We start from the raw sequence: 21,427 nt of genomic DNA, 5'->3' as shown, positions 1-21,427 counted from the left end.
GGCAGGTAGCTCCATCCCCACACGCGGGTCCCGTAGAGGTTTCCGTTACGTTTCCATTCTGCCGTTTTCTTTTTCCTTTCCCATTCTCATTTGCTTTTGGTGCTATTTTTTAAAATCATATTAGTTTTTATTTTTTAGAATGTTTTTTATTTTAATATATATATATATATCATTTCAATCATGTGACCAATTTCATATAAGTTTAATAAAATTTATATTTGTTACCTCTTCACCACAAGTTTTAAATTCAATTTTAGAATAATTGTGTTTAATAATTGTAATAGAGTAACCTAGTGATTAAAAAACCATTTAAAAAACAAAGTTTTAAAATTTAAAATGACGAATTAAAAAAAATATAACGATTTTTTATTGATTCTTCAATATAATATAACATGAAAACAAGAAGATTGATATCCAAATTCTTCTCTAACTACAATCTAATTTTTAAGGCTCCATTTAAGATTGCATTTTCATACCCATCACTTACATTTAATCATAGTTTTGAATAAATTCCAAATCAAGATTTGAAGTATATTAAGTTTCAAAATCATGCTTTAAAAAAAAGCTATCAAACACTTAATTTAATTGACTCAATTTGTTTTTTTTCACTCAATTATCATACTGGGTACATCTTGTGTATGTAGTAAAGTGATATAAAATATTTTAAAAAATATTTTTTTAATTAAAAATTTATTAAAGTATTTTTTTAGTTTTTGTATTAATTTATAACATTAACATATTAAAATAATTGTAAAGTCTTAAAAAAACACAAAACCAATACCATACACGAAGCTGCTCTTATATCCAGCACAAAGAGTAAGGTCATTCCCGTCATTACAGTTCCCCTTTTGCATGAAGTCAAACAGTCAACTCCTCCGTATACGACATCCTTAATTAATTTCCTTAATTCAAATCCCATCGAATCCAAAACTGCTAGTGAAGAAGTGCTTTTTAGCATCATTAACGTCACCATCTTCCCTCTTACGTGTCATCCTCCTACCGGTCCATTCTCTCTCGTCGGGATTAATAGCAACACGACCAATAAACAAAACCAGGAGTCTTTCTCTTCTTCTCTCTCTCACACAAAAGCACATAAAACTTTCTCTCTCATAAAACTGTGTTTTTTCTCTCTCACAAAAATCCCTAAATTTCACTTCAATTCCTCCCTCTTGATCCCCAAAACGTCCACTGCCTTTCTCTGCAATGCATGATCTTCATTTCGAGTTTTGAAACTCGAATTTTGACTCACTGAGTCGAGAGAGAGGATTGTTTATAGATATAGTTAATTACTTCTTATAATGTTGGAGACAATGGAGAGTTCAGTGAATGGAGAAGGAGTTGTGGGAGGGTTTTCTCACTTACAGAGCTGCGGTGACAGTAGCGAAGAAGAGCTTTCTGTGCTGCCACGTCATACTAAAGTGGTGGTTACAGGAAATAACCGTACTAAGTCGGTGCTTGTGGGTCTTCAAGGTGTTGTGAAGAAGGCAGTTGGGCTTGGCGGGTGGCATTGGCTGGTAATTTTTTCCGTCTTAAGGAAATGAGTTTTATGTGCTGTCATCCTTGGTATGGTTTGCTTTTGAATGGTGGTGTGTTTTTATGCAATGCAGGTCAATGTATTGGTTTTGGGTTTGGAGTTTGTATTGATGTGATACCAACTATTAAACAGTTGCTTTAATTTTGCTTTCTCTGTTGATAGAAGATGAAATTACGGAGTATAGGTTTGTTAGGATCAAGGAGCTTTACGGAAATTGCAAGTAATGATTCAGGAAATAGGTTTTTATTGCATGTGGATTTTTACCAATGGATCTGGTGTTTTTTATAATGCGGGATTTCAAATGGTTATTGTTTTTGGATTCTCTCTCTGTTTTGGATTGATTTCTATTGCTTTGCATGACGAGGCTGTATTGGGGAATCTTGTTTTGATTCTTTTTTAACTGATTTTCTTTTGGCTATATATAAAAAACCTTAATTGAATTCAGCTGGTTTAAATAATTTATTAGATTCCCCTGTTCTCTTGGATGCTTGATTTTTCTTTTTCTTTTTTGCTTTTTTGCAAATGAAGGTGTTCTTAAAATAAAATCAAGTAAAACTTGTTTGGCTTCCTGGGTTATTGACGGAGTTCCCTAATCTTGATCTCAAAGAACTCTTGTATCTGTTTATTTAGTTAATTTCTACTGAGATAGTTTACACACACTCACGCTCTCCTCTCCATTTCTGGCTGACTGAAACTTGACAATCTCTGGATATGGGGCTAAAGACAATAAATAAAGCTCTTCTTTCTTAGGATGTTCCACTCCACTTTAGGTATTATCTTTTAAACATTTCATCTCTCTTCAACCGGGTTTTTATTCTCGGGGAAAAAGATTTGGTGTTTGTTCCTATTTTTTAAATGGTTATTTTTGCCTCAACTCCAATTTTGGACGGACTTCACCACTTCATTCCCGCTGTTTCTTGCCTTCTGCTCTCCTCCTGATGTCTACCAACTTGTCCATGTATCGGTTTATCATATGATGCCATCCCGTCTGGCACTTCTTATGGTTCTGATATCTTTGATTCTCCGAATACTGTAATTACAGGTCCTAACAAATGGCATAGAAGTAAAGCTACAGAGGAATGCTCTTAGTGTGATCGAGGCTCCCACAGGCAATGAGGAGGATGATGATCTGGAATTTGAGAATGTGCAATGGAATGGATTGGATATGGGTGAGCTTGGTTAGTATATCTCCCTTCTAAAATACTGTCTTCTGATTCCAAAATTTTAGTGAGACTTGTTGTAGCGTAACTCAGTTAAAAGTTGTGGAAACGAGCCCATTATTCTAGAGAAAATAAGCTTTCAATCTCATGGTGACTTGCTCTGCCGTGCTGATTTGATAATTATTGCAGCTATGTTTCTTTGTAAATCTTCTTAATTTATACCGTTGTCCTTTCCAAATTGTCTTAGTAAAAACGTTTGGCATTGGTTAGGGGAATCTTTAGTCTTTCAGGTGTAATTAAATGTTTGCTTATACTCTAACAGTGGGTTCTTAACAGTATGTTTTATTGGTGAAAGTGGTCAAGTTTGGCACATACGATCCATTCTGTCTTCCACTTTTACTTTCACTATTGCCATAAGCTCCCTTGTGTTATTTCCTCTTCTTTTTGCTGGGTCCACCATTTTTTTAATTCTGGTTGTCCCATCCCTAATTTTCCAGCATCCGATGACACACAAAAGTCCCATAGATCAAGGAATCGGACACACAAATCAACAGGATCATCTCACAAGACCATGAGCAGGTCTCTCTCTTGTGACTCGCAGTCTAAGGGCTCTATTTCCACACCTCGTGGGACCGCAGTATGTGATCTTTAATCTGTACTCCTATTTACTTTTTTACCTGTTTTTTCCATGATCATAATTTTAACAAGAAATGAGTACGTAAATGTGTACTAGTATCTGATTTTTTAGCAACTCGTCTCCACTACAGAAGGTTGACCTCAGCAAGTTGGAGGTGGCTGCACTGTGGAGATATTGGCGACACTTTAACCTTGTAAGTTTTGTTTTTTTGCCGGAGGGAAACTCGAATAAGTTAATTCTTTCTGTAGCATGCCAGCATAATTAACATCATCGATTTTTCTAGGTTGATTCCATTCCCAACCCATCCAAGGAGCAACTAATTGATGTTGTTCAGAGGCATTTTATGTCACAGGTACTCTCAAAATTGCATAGTTCATGCAGGTTTTCTTGTAGTTCTTTCCCTCATTTTTTATCTCCACTTGTAATCATCAGTTTAAACTTTAAAATGTATTTTGTGGGATTGAGAATCAGATGCTTTTAAAAAAAAAGATGAAAGTAGGTAGGTAACCATATTCGATGGACATTTTTCTCGTATTCCTGAAATAGGTTCTTGGACCTAGTGATAGTAAGTTTTTACTTTTCTGGAACACTATTGTTCTGGGGTTCAATTCTCAGAATTTATTTTCCCATTCTTTCTGGAACTTCTAGTGTTTGTAACAGAAGTTTATAAATCTGAACATGATCTTTTGCTGGTGCAGCAAATGGACGAGTTGCAGGTCATTGTGGGATTTGTCAAAGCTGCAAAAAGACTGAAGACTGTCTGCAAATGACCCCGAGATAAATAGAGATCTGAGTTTCTATGTCCTGCTAACAGATACTTGGCGCTTGAAAATCCTTCTCCCAACGTGTAACATATGTATCCCTGGCTTGTTTATCATCGTATCTATCCCTAGGTTAGTATTTAGCCCGTCAGAGCTATAGAGGTTCCTTCTTTTTGTTAGTGTACCTATGTAGATATATGTAAAAACCGGTGAGGTCATTAGACCTCTAAGAAGTCCCCGTGGCCTTCTTCTAAGCTTGGTTTAATTAATGTATTGCTGACTTTGTGGGAAAAAGGATTTCTGAAAATGTATACTCTCTCTGGTAATTTTCCACTCTCTCTGTGTTCCACATGGGTTCTGTGCTTTTCAAAACTAATCCCTCAGAATTTTGAAGATGAAAAGGGAACTCCCGCTTTTAAGACTTGGAAACTTTGCCATGGGAGAAGGGGTCCACACTTGGTATTTATTAGGTGAAGAAAACCCTTAACAAATCTCGACTCTCGAGGTCAAAGAACTACCAGTTAGCTTCATTATTGAGGCTCGTTTGGTTTTCACTGTAGATTTCAAAGGGTTTGGTTGCTTAATGACTTGTCGAGGATCAGAGGCAGTGAATCATGGCCATGCTTGCAAACGTGGTGGGAACTGGGAAGGTTTTGCCATTCCATCCATACCTTGTCGAGGATCAGAGGCGGTGAATCATGGCCGTGCTTGCAACTTTTTGATTGTAGATGTGCCGTTATCTATCTGTACTGCAATATGAAAGTCAAAATCACAACGATTTTCCGTATCTAAATGGGACCCAGCTAGCTGTTCTTACTTCTTACTATTTCATCGTGGGTGCACAGGATTAGAGCCCGTTGTCTGTACGGAAAATTTTAAATTTTTTTTAGAAGTTAATATTAAAAATAAATTTAAAAAACAAAAAACAAGCACTGTAATATAAACACTGCTGCGATGACTCTCTAATCCCTATGTAAGTTAAAAACTACTTTATTTTATAGAAGCCTACTGCCTACCCTTTCTAGAGCTCAGCTTTGTACCAGTTTGCTTGGGGCCATGATCATTGACAGATTATGGTCAAATAAATTATTGACATTGAAGTAGAGGAAGTGGATGGTGTGGTTAAATGCCCGATGTACACGTCACCATATGGAATAGAAGTTGATAACGATTTCAGACCTCTTGATGGGGTCTAGCGAATACCTTTCCTGAATAGCGAAATCACCGTTAAATCAGACTATTCAAAGAGGCAACGCTTTCACCGCAGCATAATTACTATTCATCATTTCCCATGTTAATGTGAGTTGAAGAAGTGATTGTTTTTTAAAAAATTCAATTTAGTTTTTAAATTTTTGTTTTCATATAATATAACTATTTTGAGCTCGAATTAATACTGATTGCATATTTTTTTTTAGAAAGAGTATTGTTTTTGGGTTTTGAAGTGTTTGTGTTTTTTAAGGTCATATATTAATCAATTTATATAATACATTGTCTATTCTTTCTTGAAAGAAATTAAAATAGACGACATGTCGTGCACCCTGTTTGCTTAAAAAACAATTCAGGGTATTTGGGGGTCTAACCTTTGCCCAGGACAATATATTTTTGATTTTATTTGTTTTTACTATTTTATTTTTTTATTATATTACTAAATTAATCAAGATTTAATCTCATTATTAAGTTTCTTTAAAATATAATCATTTCATAATTTTTTTTCTGGTTAATTTTTTTTTATTCAGCCACACGATACCATAAGCCGCCAATCTAGTGCACGCTAGAGGAAGTAGTGTTTGGCCCTGCAGTTGGAAAGTGTTTTTAAAAAAATTAATTTTTTTTTTGCTTCAAATTAATATGTTTTTGATGTTTTTAAATCATTTTGATGTGTTAATGTTAAAAATAATTCTTAAAAAATAAAAATATATTATTTTAATATATTTTAAAATAAAAAATATTTTGAAAAACAATCGCTACTGGATGGATGCAGTGGTGTTTAATTTTCGGATTCCTTGCAGGTTCAGGATACAGGACACACACAAAGCCTCAAGTCTGATTTACAGAGTCTAGTAATCTGCTGCCTCTTCTAAACAAGCTTGCCATGATTTACTTATTTATTTATTTATTGAAGGGCTATAAATAACAGGCTCGAGGAGAAGCATAGGTAGTGTTTGGTGGTTGAAATCTTAAATACCCGCAAATAAATTCAGCATGTGAATTGATAAAGTTGGTGCTTTTATTCATGATTTTACTCGATCGGTAATGCCTACTGCCTGCTGCCTATAGGTTTCTTTAAACAGCCATTTATGCAAAGCTTGTGCTGACGTTTTCAATATGTTCATTATATATATCTAAAAACAATACATATACAATAAAACTAGTTTTTTTTTTATTTACTTTAATACATTATTAAAATATATATAAAAAAGAATTACATTAATGTTTGTTAAATTACATTGACAGGACTGCTTTCGCTTTCAATTTCTCTGTGTTTGCCTGCAAGGACCCATACCCTTCAATCTTGGTTGCAGCTAGTTCTCCCCACAACGGCATTGATGTATTCCCTGTTGCCCACTAAGAAAATTGTGAAATTAATGGACGTTGTCTTGTTCCTTTGGTTCCTCTGTGACCATATCCCTGCCAAATCTTAATTTTTAATTGGGTTAGAGAATTAGGGCGTGATAAGACGAAACCTTTGATTCTGGACCACAAGCCTCAACGTCCCTGTATCTTTCATTGGGCTGGCCAGAGCGGCGGTGACAAGGAGGCTCTCGAACGTTGTCCAATAAGAATCATCAAGCAGAGTGAAGCATTCATGGTTATCTTCAAGAGGGATGTTTTTCCCTCTTACTTTCCTTGAAAGCGCAACGTGAAGGGGGTTTTTCCTCAGTTTCAGTCGACATAAATTTGGCCAAGATATTTTCTGTTGGATTCCTTTGGTTGACGATGGAAATCACCAGCAGTCCAGCACAGTAAAAGTTTGTCTAAGTGATTAAGAATCAAGAATAGTAGAAACCCAGGATTCATATCTTGTCTCTGGGTGACTTACATTTTCTGATTCTTGCGAACCGAACCTTTACATTAAAAGAGCGAACTGTGCCCTCAATGTTCAAGAACTGGCATGACCTATCACAAATAGTTCCAGACAATGGAGACTGCTTGTGCGTGTAATTTATTGACGGGCTAGAAATTGTTTGATAGAAAAGTCACCCTGGACTATAAAATCAAATAGGTCAGCAGGGCCAAATCTGGCAGTCAGGTTCCCTCTAGATCTGATTAAAGTCCAAGTTGAGTTCGAGTACTGTTTGTTTCCGTGGCTAGCTGTGTTTTTTTTTTTTTTAAATGGTTTTTTTTTTTAATTTCAAATTATTTTTTTGAATTGTTTTAATATATTAATAAAATATTTTTTTTAAATACTTTTAAACACAATCACTACCATACCTATATTTGTTTTTTATTTTTGAGAGTCGCAATCAACGTATGGAAGAATTCAGTTTCTCTCTTCATTATGTGAATGTTCTTAGTTCCTGTATCTTTCATTGGGCTGGCCAGGGCGGCGGTGACAAGGAGGCTCTCGAACGTTGTCCAATAAGAATCATCGAGCAGAGTGAAGCATTCATGGTTATCTTCAAATAATATCTTAAAGTTTTTTTAATCCTTAAAGTTTTGAAATTTATTGAAATAATATCTTAAAATAATTTGGTGGGACCAAATTTCGTGTTTCGATTAAAATAATACCACATATATCATTAACATTAACAATTAATAAAAAGAAAAAAGAAAAGATGGACATTCACTGTTCCATCCTCTCAGTGTAGATAATGTAGAAATAGCATTTTTATGATTTTTTTCCACCTTTTCTTTCTTTTTTTTTCATTCTTCATGCATATATGTCATCTTTGCCACTATATTTTATTTTCTCTATCTTATGTCTAGAAGTTTATTGGTTTTTCTTTCCCTTCCTTCCCTCTTTTATTAATGTATATAATGTAGAAATGATATTCCTGTGATTTTTTGCAATGTTTTTTCTTTCTTTCTCCATGCATATGTATCATCTTTGCCACCATGTAATTTAATTTTTTTCTCCATTCTTATCTCATGTCTACAAGTCTCTTGGATTTCTTTTCCGTTTTTCTCTCTCTCTCTTTTTTACAATTACAATATCAAAATCCCCTCTATTCCACTATTTTTTTTCTACATTTGAAATTAGATTTTTTTAATCTTAAAAAACAACCGCAACCACTATCATTACCACCAACTCTCTCCCTTTATATTTTTTTTTCCTCTCTTTTTTGCCATTCAAAATGATGTAGGGTGAGTGATGGGTTGAGATTAATATTGATTGATAGATCAGTTTTTAAATTTCTGATCTCTCTCTCTATTTTTTTTTTTCTGATTTGTTTTTTGCTTTTGGAGTGTGGATTTTGTCACAAGCGTTTGTTGAATTAGGAAATGCCAGGTGTTGAAATTGGGAGAGAGGGAAAGCTGCTATTAAAGAAATGGGCAGAGCTTGAAGAAGTCGATAGTTGTTTATTTTTTATAACAATACGCATCATTTGGTTTTGTTATTTCAACTGATAGTCATTTGCTTCCATGTTTGATTCTTAGATCTTATTCGTTGTTTGTACCATTTGGATCTTGCTTGATCAACCTTTTAGATATGTGCGTATGCTTTTTTCAATCTTCAGTTGCTCTTCTTCCTCCCATCGAGGACTGCTTATTTTCAGGTATTTCTACGTCTTTTTCTTGGTTAACTTTCTAATTCTCCATTTTCTTTTTTCAGGCATGCCTAATTATTACCATTATTTGTATTGGTGTTTCATTTAATATGGACTATGGAGGTTGTTCATGCAGATGATCAAGGAGGCTATATCGGCTTTGAATGAGAAAATAGGTGTAGTCTATATGTAATAGCAGAGTACATGGAAAAGAAGCACAAAACAGTTCTCCTAGCAAATTTCAAGAAAATTTTAGGCCGAAGAGGTCTACAGCAATAGGGAGGTTGATCAAGACTAGGGCATTGCATGCACCAACATGCTGGTCTTTGGGCTAGTCAAAATGGTTAGGTTTCCCAACCTAGATTTTTTCTAGCCTTTTGGGCTTTGACCAAATGGCTGGATTTGCATCCCGACACCAACCTAGTTTACCCAATACACCTCTTCATGAATTTTTCCAGACGTCTTAGAGCTGCACATACAAACTTTCTATGTATACGCTTTGTTCTACGCACACATCTTTTTCTATGACGAGCTATAACGTTTTCTAAGCCAATAGTAGATTTTCACCAATAATGCGAAGAGCAACAATCATAGCATGAATCAATGGTTACCAATAGTTTTTTTCCTCACAAAAAGCACTGGATAACACTGAAAAGAACTATTTTTTTCTCCAATGGATTACCGCTATCGCAAGCACCGATAATACATTTTATTTTTTACCGAACACTTTTGGTATTGTGGTGGGAGTAAAAACAACCCCCCACCCCATTACAGAGCAAGCACTTAGAGTATCAGATCAGATGCAGCGTGCTGCGTGGATCCAAAATCCATCACAGTTTTAAGACCGGAAAACGTCCGAATCTTTCAAAGTCACCTGCTCATCTCTTAACATGGGTGGTATATATCATCCTCATTGGCTGGTTGATTCTTAGTTGTTTTTCATATAAAAAATCTCCCTTTCAAGTTTTATCGGCGAAACCAGTAGGTCTCTAATCTAGTGTAGTAAAATTCCTGTAATTACAATTTAGTCACTCTTGTAACAAGATAATTTTCGATAACTACAAATTACTACCTCTAGCCTGCATACGGGCATGAAAAAAAAGAAGCATGGAAGTTTCATAAACAGAATTTGGCCCGTGGAAGAAGGAAATTCTAGCCATAAAAGCATGAAGCCAGCAGAAGAAGCCCATGATTTCCATGTCTTTAGCCTTAAATTTGATCGTATTTAAGTTAGCCGATATAGACTCAAAGGAGTAATAATTTCTTCAGGCGATCACGATAAACCTGGCATTATCAAACTCTTTTCCTCCTAGAAAACAATGGTTTCTTCTTTGGCATTTATTGTGATTAGTTTCCACAATTCCATTATCTCCACCCGTCTCGATGATTGGATATTCACTTTGCTATTATATATGATCAAGAACACTACAAAAGATGCCAACCCTTTTTAGTCAAGGATTCAATTTAGATCCCACAACGTGGGAGTTCTTTATAAGCAATCACCCACAATGGGGGACTTCCTTTGCACCTTTTCTCCAACTCAAATTAAGCACCCAACAAATGACGTGTTGTTTTCTAATGACCGGGTGTAATCTGGTCAAAAGATTTGAAGAAAAGCAGCTTTCTTTCTGCTGTCTTTTCCTCAAATATTAGCTAATGGGATGTTTATCTTAGTTATTTAATATAGAAAGTGCAACCAGTTGCTGCAATTTTTTTTTAATTAAGGATGGTATCCGGACCAGAATGTTTGTATCTTGAATACTTTTATAAATTTTAAAATTAATAATTATATAATTTTTTAATAATTATAAAAATACTCAAACTCATAATTATTAGAAAACAATCCCCATATCTGACTATTTAACCATTTAAATTACCAGATTATCGGTTGCTGCAATTTGAAAGGATTGGTTTGAAAGGATCGGCTATGTCAGTTCGACAATGCTCCACATTGTGTTCCTCGGAACCTAATTTACCGCAAATACATGAATTGCGTAGCTAATATTCCTAATTCATATATGGGTTTCAGTAATCCCATTGGGATTGCTGAGATCTCAAAGATGTAGCAAGCAACTTGTAGGGCTGGTTACTGAACACTGTCTTTTGCTGGGGGCGTTTGAATCATCCCACCCCCTCGACTATGCGATGATGCAAGTGGCTAATAGGTTTGTAGTTTGGTGATGAAGAATTTTTTTTATCTTTCTTCTTTTTAATTTTCTTGTCTACTCCTTAAAATTCTCAATGCAACTGTTTAATTTGTTTTTTTAGATTTGATTTTTGTTTTTTTTAATTATTTATTTTATTTAAAATAATTTATAAATTTTAAATTCTTTTTCAATTTCATCCCTATTCAATTTTTTTTATCTTTCAAATTTGATTTCTATTTTTTTGATTGCTAGTTGTTTTATTTGAAATAATATTTTAAATTGATTTTTCTTTGCAATTTTATACTTCTTATGTTTTATTTCTTATCATATTTAATTATTATTTTTTGATAGATATTTGTTTTTTACAATTTTATCTTTCAATATTAAATTAGTTGGGAATTGAGCTTCTCGATCGAGTCCGGGTCAATGATTTTATTGGGTGGTGAGCTTTACAGATTAACTTAGGTTTAAAGGGTTCATATAAGTTTGCTTTTTTTTTTTTTTATCCTTTCTTTAAGCTCATGTTTTATTAGTTACATCCTTCAATAATTATTTAATTGGAGAGTGAGTGTCATTTTTTTATTTGCTTTCTGTTGAATTTTTAACTAAGTTTGAAAATAACTCTGGTTATCTCAAATCTTTTTATTTGTCGTTCTTTGTTGAATATTATTCGACAATTTTTTTTCTCTTTCTTTGAGCTCATATTTTTTAAAATTTCATCATTTAAAATTTATTTAATTGAATATTGAGTGTCATTATTTATTTTTATTTTTTTGAATTTCTCACTAATTTTGAAAATGACCTAGGTTATTTTGTGTCTTTTTATTTATCATTCTTTGTTGAATTTTATTTGAATATTTTTTTCCCTTCCTTTGGGCTCATGTTTTTTATGTTTTGTTCTTTAACATGTATTCAATTGGAGATTGAAAATTGTTGTTTTTATTTATTTTCTTTATGTTGAATTTTCACTAATTTTAAAAATGACCTGAGTTATCTCGAGTTTTTTTATTTGTCATTTTTTATTGAATTTTCTTTGACTAGTTTTTTAAATTGATATATTTTTTTTTCTGATTTTATTATTCAACATTAAATTATCGGGGAACTAAGATTTTTAATTCATCATAGGTCTAGGATTTCTTAGGTTGCGAGTTGAAGGTATTGGCTCAGGTTTAAGACATTTGCCTGATTTTGTTTAGTTTTTTCTTTCTTTCTTTTTAAGGTTATGTTTTTTAAATTTCATCCTTAAGTATTTATATTGTTAGCAATTAGGCTCCATTCTTTTACATATATATATATATATATATATATGTTTTCTATATGAGTTTTTGTGAATTTTCAAAATAACTCGGGTTATCTCGGGTCTTTTTATTTATTATTTTTTTTAATTCAGTTTGGCAAGATTTCTAACTTGATATTTTTTTCTATTTCATTCTTCAACATTATATCAGTTGAGAATTAATTTTCTTTTTAGCTCCATCTTTCAAGTTTGAGTTTTTTTTATATTGAGTTTCGTGATTTATTTTTTTATTTTCTTTCTATTCATTTATCTAGGTCCCATCATTTATGCCACAAGTTTCGTACGATGACTTAGGTTTTTTCTAGTTTTTTTTTTAATTTAATATTTTTTATATTTTATCCTTTAACATTAGATTATTTTAGAACTGAGTTTCACAATGTTTTTTTATTTGCCTTCTGTTGAGTTTTCTCATTCGAATGATTTGGACCATAGAGTTTGATTGGCTTGCAAGGTTTGTTGGGTGCTTTTTTTTTCTTTAATTGATATTTTTTTCAGTTTTATCCTTCTACATTAAATTTATTAGAATTGAACTTTGATTTTTTTTATTTTATTTGTTTTTAATTGGCTTATCCCAGTTTAATGACCTGACTTATATATTTGGCATGCTCGCTTAGGTTGTTTTTTTTTAAGTCTTGTTCTTCCATGTTTGATTGGCTGAATCACAACTTCTTCATCTTTTTTTTGTTTTTATAACCGTTCTTGTTTTACTGGGTGCCATGATTCTTTCTATTTTTTTCTTCTAAATTGGTCTATTTTCTATAGTTATTTGTTCTTTTATTATCTATTTACATTATACCATATTTTTTTTGCTTAGTCATGTCTATATTTCGAGTCATGTGTTTTTACTTTTTTTAAATATGCTTGTGTCGTCTTTGTGTTTTTTTTTTAACCAATAAAAAAATTCTTCAGCCTATGACATAGTGCAAGGCACGAATCTAGTTGTCTCTAAGAGACGTGGATTGATATATCTCAAAAAATTCAAATTAAAACTTCAGTGTTTTTATGAAGAAGGCTTTAAAATGATTTTTTTATATAAGGCCTTAAAATGATGTTAATTAAGTTAATTAAATGGGTATATATATTATTTAGGATGTCCTGTAATTAACAAATTTAGATTCATTTAGAAATCTAAATTCTCCGCGTCTGACAAAATCATAATGATTTTTTCTCAGATGAAATTTTATACCATTTATTTTCCCGCAAGGCAGCAAAAGAGAACCCTTTTGCATTATCTAAAAGGATTGGAAAAAAGAAAGAAAGAAACAAATATGTTCTTCATTGAATGTGCATATGGCAGGCATTCTTCATAGAAACAAGCTCTGCGAGGCATTTGGCAGGCATACAAAAGGGCAGGGCAAAACCTAGCATGCAAAAGAGAAGCCCTTCGAGGTGACAAGTATGGAGGTTTTGGCATGCGACGTTTCTACGTACCAGTGACCACTGAAATATTCACAGTCTATTGCATCATCGTTTTATTAGCTGTCATTGCATCATACTAAATGCAGCTGATGGGGACTTGAAGTTCTTGTCTCTTCTCAAATTTCCATTTTCTCGTGCTTCTCCGTGGAAAAAGCTCCAGTGATGTTAGGGCTACCCAACGCCAGATTTGCTTACAGTTGCATATTTTCTAGGGCTTGGTTTTTTTTTCATAAAGTAAATCAATGAAAATGTTTGCCATTCAAAAGAAAACATATGGCTTTGATAGGGAAAACTATTTTCCTTTCTTGAACGAAAAACACTCTTCACTGATTATAAACAGGGTAGCGCTATTTGCAGCTTGAATCATAATATTTTTGAACGAAAAAAAAGTTTAAGATTGCAAAGAATATTTCATATTATTATTAAACTTAGTTTAATAAGTTAATTTTGAAACTTCCTACTTATTTTTAGATTGAATTTAACATTAAATAATATATGAATCGTCCTGACATGATCCAATTAATTTGACAGGTTCAAAAATAATCTAATGATCGGTAAAAAATATAGTTTGACTTTAAAAAAATTTCAAGATGATTTTTTTTTTTTAATATTGAGACGGTGACTTATTAGATTGACTCGAGATTCATTGCTTAAACCGTCAAATCTGCAATCTGGATACTGTACTCCACTAAGTTTTGAGAAATTTGATCATAAAAATAGACTCATAAAATCAAACACAAATCAAATATTTTAAACTCTAATAATAACCTCATAAAAAGCAAACCAAAACCATTTAGAAAAATAAATTTAAAATTAAGTAATTATTGAAAGATAAAATACGATAATAAAAAGAAAAGATTATTTCTTTTACTGTTCATGTGAATAATAAATTAAATAAATATTGAAGAAAAAAATTAAAAAAAAAAACAACCTCGTTCACTATTCATATATAACTAATGATGGTACTTTCCCTTAAACTACTCGATGTAAAACTAGTTTATCTTTATGAGAAGAAAGTTACTATATTGTCCAACAATTTGGAAAATTACTTTTCACAATTTCCATTTAAAAAGAAACAAAGAAAGCATTAAAAAGGGAAATAGGTTTTCATTAAAAGCATTCATTTTTATGATTATCAAATCGTTAAAAAATATATTAACAATAAAAAGTATTTATACTGACAATTATGATTTTTATACAGAATTTAAATTATTTTTTATAAAAATTCATTTTCATTGCCATAAATAATTAAATAAAAAATTTAAAGAACGCTCCACATCACGATATAAAATATCACCTTATATATCTATCTTTCATATTCATACTTCCCTATTTAGTTTACATTAACAATTATTTTTAAGATTTATTGATTCATATAGTTTTAATTTATTTTATTAAAAACAAGCATCAAATTTTTTATTATAAATTAAAAATTCTCATTGTGTCAAAAAATATACATTCACAATACTTGTATATTTTTTTTATATTAAAAATTAACTTAAAATTTTACACTCAAGGCATAAATATAAAATTTAGTCGGCCAATCATTTGGTTTAAAATCTAGATTATGAGTTAAATGGATTAATTTAAATTAATTCAAAACTTAATTTTTTCAAGATTAAAGAAAAACAAAATGAAAATGATATTATTTAAAAAAAATCAAAAAAATTCAAATTGAATCTCTCTTTCTTTAGTTTACAGGGTTAATCAAATAAAAAATTAATATGATAAGTTAACAGGAGCAGTGCTTACCCGTTTCAATATAAAATTATTTTTGTCAACAAATTACTAAGTTAATTTATGATACCAGACTGGATTTAATATAACCGAAGTCGGTGTAATAAATTAATAATGGAATCCAGATCCGGGTCATAAATGGTAAAAACTGATTCAATGCATTTTCATTTCGGTTCTCCTCTCTTTCCCTTTAGTTTTTTTTCTTAAAAAAAAAAAAAAAAAACTGTATATATATGGATATGTATACCTTGCCCCTCTCACTCATCAGCACTCTTCAACCTCATTCAAGCACTTCGAATCACCGGATTCTCTCTGTTCTAATCAAATGGCGTTTCGAAAATTATTTTCGAAGCGTGCTGTGACCAACGATTATAGAGTTGCATCGCCGGCAGTAGCTCTAGATCACTCATCACCAATCAAATCTCTTACAACACCACAAAATAATGCAGCATCCAAAACGAAACTATTTAAAGAGTTTCTCACTGGAGATTCCGTCGATATAGGGTTTTTCCGGCGTTTCCTTCACCGTAGAGCCATTAGCCAGTTACCCGAATTCATGTCCATGCCGGTGGGAGAGAAGTTAAGAGAAAAGCTCATTTCCGGTGACCGGCTCCACCTTGATGGTCTGACTCCTCCGGAAGAGATCGCTGGAGAGGCTAATAAGTTCGGGATTTCTGTTGAGAATGTGAAGAAGATCTTGAGGTTTTCTCTTGTGGAGAAGTTGAAGGCCAAACTTAGAGAGATTCCAAGAGGGTCGATTTGTTATTCGGAGTTTGTCAAAATTTGTGTTGATGAGTGTGGAAATGAAGGTCAAGGTGTTGAGTTTGCCAAGTTGCTTGATCAGTCCGGAAACGTCATCGTTTTAGGAAACATTGTGTTTCTCAGGCCTGAGCAGGTATTAATTTTTTTTTTTCAATTAGCTTTAATTATTTGATCAACAACAGCCCTCCCATTTTTTTTTTCTTCTTGTTATGCTGTAATCTGTGTCCCGTAAGATTTAAATTATATATAATGACAAAGAAGATTAGATTATGTAAGGGCTGCTGGCAAAAAGATCATTAAATTTTGCTGGGTAACTTTTGCCCCCAACTAGAGGAGGCTGTATCCTAAGAGAAGTGATACAAATAGATATGATTCTTCGAAATATTGATGGCCCTTGTCCTATGGCCATTTGTTTTTCTAGACTTGCCAAGGGACATCCGGAGAAATAATGCCATAATCGTGATAATTATGATTAAGTCAACTAACTTATGTAATTCAGTTTATCGTGTTCATCTTGATGTTTTTTGCTTTTTAATGTACCAGGTAGCGATATCAGTGGAGAATATGATATCCCAGACCATTGCAGCTCCTGATGATCCGAGAAGAAAACACCTTGAGCATATGGAGAAACTAAAGGTGATAATCGATCAGAAGGCTAGAACCCAGGTCCGAGGAGAGCTTTATTGTGGGCTGGGCTTTCTAATGATCCAGACACTTGGGTTCATGAGGCTCACCTTCTGGGAACTTAACTGGGATGTCATGGAGCCGATATGTTTCTTCGTCACCTCCCTTCACTTCGCAATAGCCTATGGTTTCTTCCTGAGAACATCCACTGAGCCCTCTTTTGAAGGTTACTTCCAGCAACGCTTCAAGGCCAAACAAAAGAAACTCATGAAGATCCATGGTTTTGATGTCCAAAAATATAACCAACTTCGCAAAGTTTTTTACCCTAACCTTGGTTATGGTTTACCACAATCAGAATATTACAAACCCGGACACCATTAAAACATGTATGCAAATGTGTTTAGTTTATGGTAACAAAATTGTGCAAATGTATTTAGTTTATTATAACAAGATTATAGTTTAAAAATAATTAGTATATATTGGTAGTTTATCATCTTAAGCGCATACTTAACAAAAGATATTCTAGAAAAAACTAGAGTTTATATATGTTTAAATCCATAAACTCAAGAAAAAAAATATTTAAATCAATTATGCTTAAATTAAAATAAAAAGAGTATTTACTTATTGATACACTTTAAAGTAATGAATTTTTTGTTGTTGTTAAGTATGAAGTATTTGTATTTTAAGACTTTATTGATCTTTGCTTGTGTAACTAAGATATATATAATATACCTCTTAAGATTCTAACACCACCATCTTACTTTAGATGCACTACTAAACCAAGTATTTTGGATCAAAGAATATAAAACTCAAATATCTCTCAAAAATATGAACTTAAACTTTAGATTCTGAAAGAAAACCGAAACATAAAATAAGAATAAAATACTAAAATACGAGGTGAGCAAGAATATGTAAAAAACTAAAAATTATTGGTTTAAACTCTTCTTTCACCCCCTTTTTATAGTGTAATTTGAAAGTTAAAAGGTTGAAAAATTAATAAGAATTAATTCTTACCATTATTAATCATTGATTAGCCACCACAAATCTAGAAAAAACAATAGCTCTTTGATTGGGAAAACCAAGAGTTGTTTGAGATTAGTTCTCCATTCATTAATAATTTATTTATTTAAAATAAATTTTCAACAATCCCCCACATGAATGGAAATTGTCTCATTAGTTTGAAAACAACTCAATGATTTGCTGAAAGATACTGAGATGATAAGATTATTACATTAGGTAATTAACACGCCAACATGTGAGGAAGGTCGTCGCAATATAGAGGTGCGCAATATAGAGGTGCATGCAGCTTTCTCCAAGCTCTGATGGTGTTCTTTCTTAATATCATTGAGATCGTATATGCAATAACATCCTTACAAGGCAGCGTGTGACAGAGATAAAGCTTCATTGCGGGTCTGAAAACCGATTTTTCTTCTCTTTCATTTCAATCTTTTTATTCTCTCTCCTCCCTTGAGTTTCTTATGCCTATATTTTTTTTTACTCTAACAAGAACATCAAATTTTTTTAAAAAAAGAAATACATGACCAAAAAAAGATGTAGAGTTGATTAAACAATAAAAGTCTTTGCTATTTTAGTGTTTTGTTAATTGAGCTCCATCTTCAATTCCATACCACAAATCTTAAGGATGCTAAAACTTTAAGGCACGTGGTATGATAAACAATTTCGTTTTTCATCAATATTAACATTCATCCTACAAGATTTTGCAGTAATCGATGTCTTTTGAGCCACAGCTAACAACAATATTTGAATCTATACTCTCGAGTCTCCGAACTCGAAGAAAAGGTTTTCCGATGGTTGATGGCTGGTTTTATGACAATACGGGTAACTCCTAAGCACCCATGGCCAGATCAAGATTAGGCTTGACTGATGAGTTGCCGGGCATCGCGCAGGCAAACAAACTTGGGCCCTGTACAAAAAGGCTATTGAGTGTTTTTGTCTAGCCACATCCTCTTTGTTTATAAGAAAAACAAATTGAGTTCTACCCAAAAAAAAAAAAAAAACAAAACAAAACGAACAGTTGAGAAACAGTCGGGCCTTGAATGGAATGGCCGGAAGCAGTCACTCAAAACCAGGCTATTTGGGCTTAATTGCTCACATAGGCTTTGATGGGTAAACAATCACGCTTTCCTAATGACGTTGGTGTTAAGCCCACCAAATTGGCACTTAAACTAAAAAAATCAGGACATGAAAAGTGGCTGAGTTTAACGTCAGAGTTGAGCTCTGTGTTTAGGGCGTATTTGATTTTTATTTTGATTGTTTTTTTAAAAAAAAATTTATTTAAAAATTTATAAAAATAATATTTTTTAAAATTTATTTTTGATATAACGTATAAAATAGTCTAAAAATAATTTAAAACAAATTTTTTCCGCAGCAAAAACAAAATGTCTCCTGATGCAATAATGCAACCACTGGAATCTGTAGGAGGTCCACGAGTATTGTAACGGTGACGCTCAAAAGATCCGGCAACAACACTCAAAAGAAAGCCCGGTTATTCAACGAATCTCCCTGAGCCTCCTTTCACTTTGCATCACTAGAAAATGATGCCTCTTTAACCAGAATTTCACATGCAGTTCTGAACAACTTTCCCGGTGCTTGTTTTGGAAGGAACATTTAAATTGGATCCATGACCCGTCTCTGAAAATGATGTTTCAACTCCTTTCCCTGTGCCATCTCATTCGAGCAGAAAAGAATATCATTGAGTTCCGCCTCCCCTTCCACTTCAATCTAAAAGCTCTTTGTATGACCCACCAGAGAAGGGTATTTTGTATGGTTTTAATTAATTGGTAGCAGTTTTTATATCCCTTAATCCTCCATGTTGGTCTGCTCAGCTACTTTAAAAGGTTGATAAAAGGCCAAACATGCCGATAGACAAGTCTCGATCAGCTCACTGGCACAGCAATATTGCAGCATGAAGCATTAAATGAGGAGTTGTTGTGGAAGAAACCACCACCAGATCAAAGGTCCTTCCTGTGCTCTTCCTTCGTTGTTTTACCGAATTTCGTAGTCATTATACAACTGTGGTTAAGAACACCTAATCACCTTGTGCGTGAAGTAATTAGAGGCATGAGTACAGACATTCAAACTGAAGTTAGCGCACCTAATCGCCTAACTACTTCCCTCTCTCACTCTAGCAGCAGTCTTCGGTGGTGTATCAAACAAAGCACCTAACATAAGTTCCATTATTATTTCCTGAACAAATTATAATTGAATAATTTGATCAAGGAATCTATTTAAAGGGCCTGCAAGTATTGGCTAAGTTGTCTAATTAAATTGGTGGACTAATTGAAAGGGGAATAAACCAAAAATTGTATACACATCAATTCACGCAAAATAAAAATCCATTGATTTAAGCACATATATTGGTGTTGGATAACCCCTTGACCGGCTTGATGACTCCCTATCTTATTTTATTTCTTTTCAATTCGTACAAGGAAGAAGCAGATTTCATTGAAATTCAATTTTGTTTTTCTCGAATATGTTGCTTTTGATATAAGGTTATGGGTCTGAAAAATTAATACAAATTTATATCATTTTGTTTTTACTTAATCAAACCCAAGGCTAATTAAGACATGGTTAGAAAATAAAGAGTGAAAAAAAAAAAAACATATTCTTTAACCGGATCTATCATTATAGTTATATTCATGATCCAGATCAATTAAGATTTAATCAAGATCCATTCAGGGAGAGAATAAAAAAGAAAGAGAAAAAGAAAAGAAATAAATTATCTAATCGAGTTAACTGATTACAATCATGTTCATTACATAATCATAAATTTTATGGGTTAACTCAGATCAATATAATATATCATCGTCTTTTCATTTTACTTTTTAAATTATTTTAACAACTTAATCCTTAGAGATTCCATTCTTTCACATTTAAACCTAATAGAATTAAGTAGAGGTTAAAACTTAAAAAGATAGTGGCGTGAAATTTTTGTTTTAATCATCTCCTCATTTAAATAAGACAATCAGTTCTCTTTTATTCTATTAGGTTTGCAAAAGTCACACCAATTTTTTTATATATATTTTTTAACTCATATGATAGTTGATTAATTTAATCATATATACTGGACAAGTTTTTAATTTTAATTTCAAATATCTCATCGCATATAAATAAAATAATGACACTCATGTTTTTTTATGCAATAATCGACTTTTATCTTGCCCGTAACACAGCATGACCCCGGGCCTAGTGACCATACTATTGGCGATGTCGCAATTGATCATATGATACTCCACAGTACACAGGCTTCTTAATCAATTCCCGTCCGATCACAAATTCTCCGAGATTCACACATAATTAGCAATTTGCGTGTTTAATTTGAATGGTTTAAGTATATAGCTGTAATCAAGTGTTTAAAAAATCATGGTTCCACAAGTGGGTGGCTTCCACTAGCTTTCTCAAACCTTACTACTACTAGTTTTAAAAGAGGAAGCGGCTCGAGAACTCATTCTTGAAATGCAGGTCAAGGTTTTAATTAATGGCCATGTCCAGTGTTGGTGGCTCCACCCGACTCAACCTTCATATACGGAAGACGCGCTACTTTAGGAGCGAGCAGCCGCGTGCTGCACCACTTTCCTTTTCTGGGAAAAAATAAATAAATTAAGGAACTGATTAGGAAG

The 21,427-nt window shown here is 32.8% G+C and overlaps 2 protein-coding genes and 1 long non-coding RNA gene across 4 annotated transcripts; all 3 read left to right on the top strand.

The window, feature by feature from the left end:
• The first annotated feature begins 1,049 nt into the window (after positions 1-1,049).
• LOC7483776 (uncharacterized) lies at positions 1,050-4,425 on the top strand. 2 transcript variants are annotated; one of them, XM_002302437.4, is made up of 6 exons: positions 1,050-1,514; positions 2,577-2,703; positions 3,192-3,331; positions 3,462-3,524; positions 3,615-3,683; positions 4,030-4,425. In XM_002302437.4, exons 1-6 carry the CDS (start codon positions 1,299-1,301, stop codon positions 4,099-4,101), a joined length of 687 nt encoding a protein of 228 aa, XP_002302473.2. In that variant the 5' UTR covers positions 1,050-1,298; the 3' UTR covers positions 4,102-4,425. The 2 variants fall into 2 exon arrangements, with proteins under 2 accessions (XP_002302473.2, XP_024450399.1); XM_024594631.2 differs by having other exon boundaries at positions 1,052-1,514; positions 2,577-2,712.
• A 3,467-nt stretch (positions 4,426-7,892) lies between these two features.
• On the top strand, positions 7,893-9,354 carry LOC112326440 (uncharacterized). The gene is made up of 2 exons (XR_002980010.2): positions 7,893-8,810; positions 8,938-9,354. It is a non-coding gene; the product is annotated as an uncharacterized LOC112326440 (long non-coding RNA).
• Positions 9,355-15,639: 6,285 nt separating this feature from the next.
• Positions 15,640-17,303, top strand: LOC7483775 (calcium uniporter protein 4, mitochondrial). The gene is made up of 2 exons (XM_002302436.4): positions 15,640-16,296; positions 16,707-17,303. Exons 1-2 carry the CDS (start codon positions 15,727-15,729, stop codon positions 17,166-17,168), a joined length of 1,032 nt encoding a protein of 343 aa, XP_002302472.4. The 5' UTR covers positions 15,640-15,726; the 3' UTR covers positions 17,169-17,303.
• Positions 17,304-21,427: the final 4,124 nt, after the last annotated feature.

This window comes from Populus trichocarpa, chromosome 2, assembly GCF_000002775.5.
Source record: "Populus trichocarpa isolate Nisqually-1 chromosome 2, P.trichocarpa_v4.1, whole genome shotgun sequence".
In the NCBI taxonomy this organism is placed as follows: domain Eukaryota; kingdom Viridiplantae; phylum Streptophyta; class Magnoliopsida; order Malpighiales; family Salicaceae; genus Populus; species Populus trichocarpa.
This window is presented reverse-complemented; position numbering and strand designations above follow the sequence as displayed.

Bases quoted from the DNA above. Each gene is read 5' to 3' on its own strand.
- LOC7483776 (XM_024594631.2), top strand. From the start codon at position 1,299: ATGTTGGAGACAATGGAGAGTTCAGTGAATGGAGAAGGAGTTGTGGGA. The intron at 1,515-2,576 runs GTAATTTTTTCC...CTGTAATTACAG, and splicing joins TTGGCGGGTGGCATTGGCTG to GTCCTAACAAATGGCATAGA. The intron at 3,525-3,614 runs GTAAGTTTTGTT...CGATTTTTCTAG, and splicing joins ATTGGCGACACTTTAACCTT to GTTGATTCCATTCCCAACCC.
- LOC7483775 (XM_002302436.4), top strand. From the start codon at position 15,727: ATGGCGTTTCGAAAATTATTTTCGAAGCGTGCTGTGACCAACGATTAT. The intron at 16,297-16,706 runs GTATTAATTTTT...TTAATGTACCAG, and splicing joins TGTTTCTCAGGCCTGAGCAG to GTAGCGATATCAGTGGAGAA.